Source organism: Daktulosphaira vitifoliae, unplaced genomic scaffold (assembly GCF_025091365.1).
Source record: "Daktulosphaira vitifoliae isolate Bord-2020 unplaced genomic scaffold, ASM2509136v1 Scaffold_1, whole genome shotgun sequence".
Classification (NCBI taxonomy): Eukaryota; Metazoa; Arthropoda; class Insecta; order Hemiptera; family Phylloxeridae; genus Daktulosphaira; species Daktulosphaira vitifoliae.
Window position 1 is genome coordinate 18,041,487 of NW_026099572.1, and position 11,267 is coordinate 18,052,753.

At 25.1% G+C, this 11,267-nt stretch overlaps 1 protein-coding gene across 4 annotated transcripts; it reads right to left on the reverse strand.

The window, feature by feature from the left end:
- Positions 1-1,517: 1,517 nt before the first annotated feature.
- On the reverse strand, positions 1,518-10,632 carry LOC126894465 (uncharacterized). Of its 4 annotated transcripts, none has more exons than XM_050665513.1 (3): positions 10,227-10,632; positions 8,179-8,938; positions 1,518-2,630 (listed from the first exon to the last, which is right to left on the reverse strand). In XM_050665513.1, exons 1-3 carry the CDS (start codon positions 10,282-10,284, stop codon positions 1,835-1,837), a joined length of 1,614 nt encoding a protein of 537 aa, XP_050521470.1. In that variant the 5' UTR covers positions 10,285-10,632; the 3' UTR covers positions 1,518-1,834. The 4 variants fall into 4 exon arrangements, with proteins under 4 accessions (XP_050521470.1, XP_050521469.1, XP_050521471.1 ...); XM_050665512.1 differs by having other exon boundaries at positions 1,519-2,630; positions 10,218-10,631; XM_050665514.1 differs by having other exon boundaries at positions 1,519-2,630; positions 10,214-10,630.
- Positions 10,633-11,267: the final 635 nt, after the last annotated feature.

The following is an 11,267-nucleotide window of genomic DNA, read 5'->3' on the forward strand; positions in this document are numbered from 1 at the left end:
GAAATACGTGTTTAAGAGTTGTATTGGCTTTTTTCTATTGTTTACGCGCTGGTCAATGGTCACACTGTCATTGGCGGTTATCTGTGAATAATTTATAGTGTTAGTCGTACGACTGTCAACGATAATACTTACGTCGTGTGTGCTGTATGTTGTTGGTGTTGTTACAACGTTAGCTATTATATTGAGCAGCTGTATAACGTCAAGAAATTTTTTTGTGAAACACTGATTGTTGAGGAGTCAAATGTTGGAGATTTCTAGATACATAGACTTCGTTATCTAGTCTTATACAGCATTCAGTGTGTTCTATGAAATATCATCAAGGCATAAGACTGGCGGATATTCCGATATATTAGTGTTTTCCAATTGACGGTCAGACAACACAAATTAAAACCCATTAATATTGCCGAGAATAATTTTTGTGATATAGTAATATAAGTCGTTGTTAGGTATAATTAGGCATAGGACGCTCGCCAATATAGTAATAAATTAGTATCATATTTCGCATATGAGCTTTGTTATTAATTATATCTCACTATTTTAGAATAAGTATTTTGTAAAAAGATAGTCATCATCGTTAATTGTGTAACGAGAGTGTAGTGACGAATTATCTTTGTTGGATTATATTTTATTATATTGTTCTATTATATTTGTTGTTTTTAAATGTTTACTTTAGTTAACAAAAACGGTATTGTTGTAACTCATTCAGATATTAAAGCTTTTACTATAATTCGATGGTATAAATTTTACAATACCAAGATCTTCCAATAATAAACCAATTTATTGCCCAGTTGTATGGGTAATTCAGAAAACACATTAATTATTAGTTTATCTTACATAAAGGGTTCAAATATGTCACCTGTGGCTTATTACTTGTAAACCCTAGAGTTCTAGATAATAAAGTCTTTGATATGTTAAAGAGTAAGATGTGACTATATCAACTTCAGTGTATATAAATTGGTATAAATAATTTTAAGGCGTCAAATGTTTAACTCAGCTATACACGAAACCTGATCACTCTCAGCAAATATTTTTTATTTGTTATAATTTTTTATTAATAAAAATAAAATTTTGTTTATTCCAAAATTCACTAAACAAATAATGTTTCTTTTTTTGAAAATGTATGCTAATTTTATTAGAAATCCATAGAAAAACTTCTCTTTAAACAATTTTTAACTTTTTTTCTTTATAAAAGTACAATCTATTAATACATGTTAAATTTTAGATAATTTTCATTGGTAAAAGAGTAGATAGTGAAGGGATTACTTCCCTCACAGTTATAATACAGTTGATATAATAATGCATTCATATTTAATATTGTATATTAATATGTATTGTACATTATTGATAAATACGTATTACGTTAATGTATGAAATAATAATATTTCTTTTAGAATATAAACAAAACTATTACATTGAGACTAAAATTTATATTAAAAAATGATTACCTGAAATCGATAAATAATTTGATTTAGAAAAGTATTTATTCATTGATTCAACATTTTTTAACAATCACAAGTATTATGTTTATTGTTATAATAGTAAAATAACAAAACTTTCTTAAATACTAAAAATATGTTGTTTCGATTCTAAAATTTCCCATACTCTTTAACTTTTTGTATTACCGGAATTAAAAAAAAACTAATTTTATTTATGAGAATGTGTTTTCTATGGAAAATATGTTTTCAACACCTTTGAATAATCCAGTTATTTAACGAGTTTTATGGTTTTCCAATACATTAAAGTCAATTATAAAATAATACTTAGTTAAATTCGTATATTTTAAATTGTAACAAATAAGTAAATGTCTGTTTTATATAATTAAAAAAAAAAAAATTTATATTTTAGTTATTTCATTAAAACCTAAATTCTCATAATTTTCTTTGTTAATCTTCTCAATAAACACATTAAAAAACTCATACATGGTTTTATGAATATTAGTGTACTCCGTTATATTATTAACATTAATTAAGTTTTTAAACTCTATCATTAAATTCTTCAAATCAGATTTCTCGTCAATTTCACAGTACTTTGAATAAAAAACATTTGTCTTAGCATTTTTAATTGATAAAACTGTCTGTGGTAAAGTTATTATGTTATTGAGAAATTCTGTTGAGTCATAATATTCTTGGTTTACGAATACACTTGAAGATTGATACATTCTTCTCATGTCATATATAAAATTTCTACAAAATTCTATTTGCAACTCTATACGTGATACGGTATTTCGTTTTGCTTTACTCTGTATCGTATGTCTCAGTGTCGTTAAAGCAAATAACATATTTTTAAACATTTCATCAGATTTTACCATAGTATCGAAAATTGAAGTTGCACAGCTATTTTTATTTTCATATACACAAACTTTATTAATACCATCCAACATATTAATAAAATACTGAAATATATCAATATAGCGACATCTTACAATGTTTGTAATAGAAGTACGTATGAAATTATAATTAACTTTATCAATCGGAACAATTAAATCATCAATACTTATTATATTCCAATTACTCAAGATATTTTTCACAGCTACATTCTTCCAAAGTTTCCAACCATCATGAGATAATAAATTTTCAATTAATTTTATGCCACCATTTATGTTATACACATCACTTATACAATGTATAAACCTGAAATTAAAAAAAATTCTAGTTATAATTGTTTTGTTTTATTTCAATATTTATTTATTTTATAATATACAAGACACAACATAATCAAACAGAAAAAAAACAAATAAATATTGAGTACGCCACAGACGGCAATAAGTACAGAATATAAATACAAAATATCTAAATAATTAAATAAGTACAGCATACATAGAAGTTTAAATTATTAACATACAAAATTAATAATTAAAATACATCGCTACAAATAGATTTTAACTTGGTTAAATGGTCATTAAAGAAATCAAAATTTTTAATTAAATTGCAAAAATGTAGCATTCTATTGACCGGTGAATAATAACTATAATTCTGACGATATGAGTTAACATAAAATAAATTATTAGATCGGAGATGAAAATTAGGAACATTAAAAGGAATTAGACTTAAAATTTCTGGACAATCTACATTATTATTAAGGAGATTATAAATCCAAAAAACATCATTGCATTTTCTCCTGTAAGCAAGGGAAGTTAAACCAAGAGAGATTCGTATTTCATCGATCGACACATTATAATCCCTAGACTTAAAAGAAATGAAGTGTAAAAAACGTCTTTGTATAGATTCTATTCTATTAATTTCACCTATTTTATATGGACACCAAATAATAGATGCATATTCTAAAATTGATCTTACCAAAGAAATGTACAAGGTTTTGATACACAAAATATTATTGAATTCATTACAATTTCTTCTCAAAAAGCCAAGTGTTCGTGAGGCTTTATTGTAAATATAATCTATATGGTTAGAAAAAGATAAATCGCTGGATAATATAACTCCTAAATCTTTAATACTATAAACATTAAGCAAATTACAACCATCAATCGTATACTGATTAATATTTACATTTTTAGAACGAGTAAATGTTATCTGATGACATTTATTTGTATTAATTACTAATCCATTTTTTTTACACCATAAACTGAATTTATCTAAATCTGATTGTAATTTACCACAATCATCAACTGATTGAATGGTCATAAATAACTTAAGATCATCCGCAAAAAGCAGATAGTTGCAGTGTTGAAAAATTCGACATAAATCATTAATAAAAACGATAAAAAGTAAAGGAGACAAATGGCCACCTTGTGGTACACCTGAAGTAACATTAATTATATTCGAAGTAAAATTACCTATTTTGATTTGTTGATTTCTATTTTTGAGAAAGGAAGAAAACCACGCAAGCATTGGATTACCTACACCCAAAAGTCTTAGCTTTTTTAACAAAATTGAATGATCAACTTTATCGAAAGCTTTTTTGAGATCAGTATACACAGCGTCTACGCGGCCTCCAGAGCTTATATCGGATATTAAAGTAGTGTAAAAAATAAGAAGATTTGTTATAGTTGATTTTGATGAACGGAAGCCATGTTGATTATTAACTAAAATAGGTTGAAATGTATATGCAAGCTTAGGTAGTAATAATTTTTCAAATAACTTTGGTAAGACATTAAGCTTAGATATGGGGCGATAATTAGTTACCTCACTTCTATCACCAGATTTAAAAATAGGATATATAAAGCTAAATTTCCAAAGATCTGGAAAACAACCAGATGATAAAGAAAGGGAATAAAGGAAGTGAATCGGCCGGGCAAGAGCACAACGACAATTATTAAGAAATATTTCAGAAATTAAATCAGGTCCAGTTGAAGTGCTATTTTTAAGATGAGAAAGACCTTCATAAATATCTGATAAAGATAAATCACACTTGGAAAAATCAATTTTATCACCTTCGTAATTATCCAAAGACAACGGATCAGTATTATGTGCTGAGAATACTGAACCAAAATATTCACCAAAAATATTAGCAATGTCTCTCATATTATCAAAGCGCGAATTCTCGTACTTCATTACATTAGGTAGTCGGTTTACATTTTTACAATTCTTTATATATTTCCAAAAGTATTTAGGATTATTTATTAAACTGTTTTGAACTTTATTTAAATAATCAGAATAGCATTGCTTAGATAAAAATTTACAAGTTGCACGGGTAGATGAAAATTCATTATAGATTGACTGTAATCCATATTTTTTAAATTTTTTATGCAAATATTTTTTTTTGTGTATAAGGGACTTTAATTCTTTTGAAAACCATAGTGGAAAAGAAGATTTATAAGAGTATATTTTAGGCACATTAGCATCTAACACTCTAGAGATTATTTCATAAAACTTACTTAATGCTGAGTTAATTTCATTTAAATTATAAAGACAAGACCAATCTACATCATTTAATAAATTAACTAATAAAGGAAAATTAGCATGGTTAAAGTCATAATACCATGTATTATTCTTATATCTTGAATTATAACTATCATAATTGTATACATTACTAATTAATAATGATGGATGATACCTATCGGGAGAAACTAAATTATCATTAGACCGAGATACCAGAGTTGAATTATTATTAACAAAAACTAAATCTAAAGAATTATTAAAGTCGTTTAACACAGTATTATTTTGATATAAATTTAAAAACGAAAATTTGTTAAAGATTATATTAGCACCTGGTAGATTATGACCAGAATATATAAGACCAGTATCATCACATGAAAATTTTACACCGGGTAAATTGTAATCACCAGCTAATATAAAGTGAGTATTATTAGTCATAAAGTAACTGGACAAAGAGTCTACTGTTTCCACGTGAGCTTCATACAAATTAGGAGGACTAGAAGGGGGAATATAACAAGTCCCTAAAAGAAATTTATGACTATTCCCTACTCTAACTAATACAAAAATTTGTTCGACATTTTTAACTGGTATTGATAATATTTCAGCATTAAAGCGTTTGTGTACACAGATAGCTACACCACCACCTCGATTGTGCGTACTAGTACTCATACACCGGTCATATCTAAATACATTATAGTTATCAAAACCTAGTTCAGAATCAGAAATAGAACCATTTAACCAAGTTTCAGTTAACAAAAAATAATCAACATTAATAATTGGAATACTAGTTTTGAGATTGTGAATTTTAGTTCGCAAACCTCTTAAATTTTGATATAAACCAGTGAAAGTTTTTTTCTTATTAACAACATTTTTTTTTTTACTTTTTATGAAACAATTAAAATACGATAAATTATGATTAGACAAAGAATAAAAATCATGAAATTGATAATTATAATTTACAGAATTATAAAAAGGATTAATTAGTTTTTTGGACATATAGTAGGTACACCTTTGACAAATTTTATAATCAAATTTGCTTCGCCTGCTAAACGTTTACGGTTAAGTTCATCTTTCAGATTCCTTATATGAATTCTTTGATTGTAAGTTAAATCAGCATTGACATAAACTTTTTCCCATTTTTTAATTNTATTTCAGATTCCTTAAATGAATTCTTTGATTGTAAGTTAAATTAAATATTTTATTTAAATAATTTTAATTATTTTAATTAAATAATGATTTATTTTAGTACATTTGTTACATTATGAAATATTATCATTTTAATATTACTTAAGTATCACAAAATTTACTATCTAAGCAGAATATAAGTCGATAGTACCAATACTAGCAACTGCAATATTAAAGTTACCAAAAAATGTTCGAAATAAAAAATTTAAGAAATTATATATTAAACTCAATGAGCAATACATTGGGAAAAACGAGATAAATGTCTATTAAGTAGAATTTCATGAAATAATTAATTTTTTATACGCTTAATGTATTTAAACTCTATTTTACATACGTGTTGTATTTTTATAAAAAAATTTAATTATAGATCGAATACAATTTTATAATTGTTTTTTTTTCGTTATGTGAATTAATTTAAAGACTCTTGGATTATTAAATACTAAACTCAAATATTTTTACTTACATTAATAAACATTACTTGTCAACAAGATACCTTTACACTGAAATTAATTATAGTGTAAATCTATCTTGATAATAAATATAATAGAACAGTTATCAATTACACTTAGGTTATGGAATATCTTATATAAGTCCTAATATCAATAAAAAACTCTGTCTATAATTAAAGATTAAAATTAGTGATCAGCAAAATGTGATAAGTTTGAAAAAAAACTAATATCGTAATGTTTATTTTCGATACACAAATAATTTTAAAATTGATATTAATGGATATTCATCAAAGAAAATTAGGTTTTATTCGGTGAAGAATATTTAACTATTATAACTGTTGAATGGAATAGGTTATGTAATAATTAAAATATTTAGAAGTTATTCGTATTATAATAGTATTTAATATAAAATATCAAAACATATAATATAAGAGATGTACAACGGCAACGGGTCACTTTACTCGATAGACGGCGAAACTACGACTAAACTGTAAACATGTATAAAATAGGCTGCATTGAGTAAAACAACATAATCGTAAAGGAATGTGTCCCTTTAACCTTTTACTATACTAACATAAGTAAAAATATATTAAACTGTTATAATAATTATTAAACATCGACTAGACTTAAATAAGTACCCTTATAAATATTTATTTCAATATGAAAAGAAGACAATATTCCTCTTCTTCTTCTTCCTCGTCTCAATCCCAACTACTTGAGGTTAAAGAAGACAATATTATGTATTATAAATATCACTATTTCTTATGAATTATTATTAATATTAAAACTTAATAATTGATAAATAGAGAAATATAGTGAACTAAATTTACAAAAAAGATTTTCTTAACATAATTATTATTTTAAAAGGAATCGTATGGCTAAAAGTGGCTACGAGAGGTTATTATAAGAATCACTTTGTATTTCTTAACTCAGATATTATCTTAAGTTCCCAACGTCTTTAAAAATATGTAAATATACCGACCTTTGATGAATACGTTAATTACAGTGAAAGGTTTTGTGCCGTCGTTATGAATAGAGAGATTGTATAATTTTAGTTGTTAAAAATTGCATATATGTAATTAATCTAAAAATTATATTAATTCAAAAGTTTAGTTTTACTATTTTAGTGAAAGGAAAATCTCAATTTAAATTAAAGAATTATTATTTCATTTTGTAAAAAATGGATTTATAAAATTCAAAAAAGTTTTCTACTATTTAATTTCTCGATAATAATGAAAATTAGTTAAAAATAACTATACAAGTTATTTAAAATGATAAAGAAATTATCCGTTGCCCTAGTATTGATTTTATATCGTTTTGCTATTAAAACTAGATTTTATTTCTACATCACAAACTTTCTAATATATTTAAAACCATTTTGAAATATAGACTGATTGTGAGGTGAGGGTGTAACAATATTTATTATTAGACATTTCTCGGTCATATCACTCATCCTATATAGATATAAAAATGTTAATAACTTCCAAAATAACTAGAAAAACAAAAAAATATAAAACTAAAAAAATACTAAAAATAATTTACTTATAATAATTACTATTTCAAGAGAANATACTAAAAATAATTTACTTATAATAATTACTATTTCAAGAGAAATTGAGTGGCTATAGTTAAAAGAAAAAAGCTTGTATATTTTCTAGTTAACACTTCAAGGTATAATTTTTTTTAGTGTCAATGATTAAAAATCTTACTTGAAATAATTAGTTCCAATCAGTTGTTCAAAGCCAAGATTTGAAAAATTATTTTCAATTACTTGAGCCATGTAAGAACTGACTTCATTATAAATATTATTGATATAATCATTGGAGTTATTTACTGATTTATTCATTTGATTTATATTGAATACTGTTATTAAATCAGTTGGAATATTGCTTTTATGATCGGGACCACAAACTTTTCTATTTGTATACAGGTAAAGTATAATGTTTTCTGCTTTCTTGTGAAATGTAATCATTTGTTCGAAAAAATCGAAAATGTAATGTTTTTTTGGTGTGATAGTACTGTCAAAATATTCCTGAGCTATATAAGCTGCATTATTGTAAAACAATTCAATTTCATTTTCAATACATTTTGGATTGATTAAAGAAGAGTTTATTATTCTTAAATCTATTTGGTTAATGTATATTGCCGCATCTAACATTTTTGAAAACGTAGTTATTGAGCTTTTAACAATGTCAAGTATCCGATTTAGACAATGTCCAAATTGGTCTATTTGATGGTTATATTTTTCCTCTTGGCATTTATCTAAAATCACGCCTAACATAACATTAAATTTTTCCATTACAATAGTGTATTCACAATTTAGTAGATGAGTTATGCATGAAATTTTTTCTAAATAATTATCTTCATTGACAGAGTCTTTAGTTATACAGGAGGTGTTAATTGTACAACCAAATTGTTGAAATTGCAAATATTCCATTGTTTTCCATCCAGATTGTTTACAAATATGATCTAAAGAAGAAATTAAGTATGATTTGAAATGTTCTTTATTGATTTCTTGAAGACTTGTCTGGGTTAATACCTCAGACAAATACCAACAAATTATTGACATAAATAAAAAATATTTCTTGATCATTTTCAATATAGAATATTTATAAAAAAATTATTATTTTAGTAGAATAAAATTTAGTATATTATTACAAAATTATTTTCTTAGATGAACATTTATTTGTTTTTAAAATGCTATGTTTTTGCACGCACTATTTTCAATATTTTCTTTGAAAAACTTGTGTAAACTCATTTAAAATTATTACACGTAATTTTGTTTTATAAATAGTAGTTTGAATTCCCATTAAATATAGTCTGATATTATTTATTAAGCTATAACTGATTTTATTTAAACAGACAAAGATGATGAAATCGATACTTTTACAAAAATAAGTCTAATAAAATCTAATTCAATTAAAAATATAAAATTTGAAAAAATTCATTATCTTTATAAAAATTTTTAAATAATGAGTTGAGTATGAAATTTAAATTTAATAATTTAGTATTTAAATTTTTTTTGGAGAAATTGTAAAACATTATTAAGTAGATATTACTCTTATGGCAAATATGTATAAAAGTTGCAATATTTTCAAAAAAAAAAAATTGTTTGTAACTTATAAATAAATGNAATCGATACTTTTACAAAAATAAGTCTAATAAAATCTAATTCAATTAAAAATATAAAATTTGAAAAAATTCATTATCTTTATAAAAATTTTTAAATAATGAGTTGAGTATGAAATTTAAATTTAATAATTTAGTATTTAAATTTTTTTTGGAGAAATTGTAAAACATTATTAAGTAGATATTACTCTTATGGCAAATATGTATAAAAGTTGCAATATTTTCAAAAAAAAAAAATTGTTTGTAACTTATAAATAAATGTATTGATCTACAAGATATTTTCACCAGAGATCAAAATATACTTTTCTAAACCCATTTTCGAGTATATTTTAAATCTGCAAAGTTTGGTATATTTGTTTGAACGGAACGCCCGGTAATGATGTGCGGGTTAGTTACTGTTCGTTTCTGGAGTATTTATATCATACAGGAGAAAAAAGTGGGGAGTGGACTGTATAAATGAGTAAATTTATTGAAAAAATATGAAACTATAAACTGTATTTTTAATATAAACTAAAATATTACATATATCAATGTGGGTAGAGGGGCCCTTAATGCTAATGCAACAATGTGTCAAATAAAACAAATAATAATAATTAGATAAAACAATATGATTACAAACTATTTATACGATACTGATGATGATGACTGGTTCGATGTGAATGAAATGCGAATAAAGTTGTTGGCATGACAATTGTACCAGTCAGAACGTACTTTGGCGCGAATAGCACTTCAAGGTGTGCGAATTTAATTCTCAGTGCGCGTATCGCAAGGGCGATGAACAATAACGCACAATGGTGCGACAATCGCAAGGGCGATATATAAGCGTCTTTAACAATTACGAGCTCGCAAGCACCTAAAAAACTATAAACAAAACGAGTTAGGATGGTGGCGAAAGACTCAAAATCACAGAAAGCGGACCGATAAGAACTCGGCGAGACACAAGAAATCACGTACGTGAGTATCCAACGTAATGACGAATCCCTCGCACAACCGGTAGTGGCAGCGCGAGTGGCGCTATCAGTCACAACAAATCTAAGAAAAAACGCCCTCTTGTGATGCGTATCCAACAATATTAACTAAATAATAATAAAATCCTTCTAATTAATATAACAAATATTTGTGTTTGATTATAATGTTACGTATGAATAATCAATAAATACATTTTAATTAATTAAATATATAACAATCAGAATGTATTATGTGCAGTATATCAATATGAATAATTATTTAAACACTAAAAAATAAATAGAAATGCTTATTAAGACTTATATTTAAATGATTAATTACAATAAAACGTTTTTATTTAAATTTGGAGTTTTCCTTATAAATTTACTGTTAGTAGTAACTATATAAGTTTCTGATGTTGTATCTTAAAATGAAACAACCCTATTTGGTCTTTAATTAAAGTTATAAAAGATTAATAATAACACAAATGTAATTATTAAAGATATATTTAAAACAATATAAAAAGTACAAAAACAATGATACACTTTGAAGTACAACTAAACCAAATATTACAAAAATATTTTACTTAAAAGCTTTACAAATAATGACCTATATTACACTCCCCTATCTTGAAGTGTAGAGTTAGTTAAAAGTGTAGTCTTGTCTGTAGAGTTGGGTTATATGACATCCATTTTCTTTAGAATTTCCCTTTCCTTGTGTGATT

Coding starts and splice junctions, on each gene's coding strand:
- LOC126894465 (XM_050665511.1), bottom strand. CDS start 9,062: ATGATCAAGAAATATTTTTTATTTATGTCAATAATTTGTTGGTATTTG. Junction 2,631..8,178: donor ATTGGAACTAATTATTTCAA/GTAAGATTTTTA, acceptor TTTTAATTTCAG/GTTTATACATTGTATAAGTG.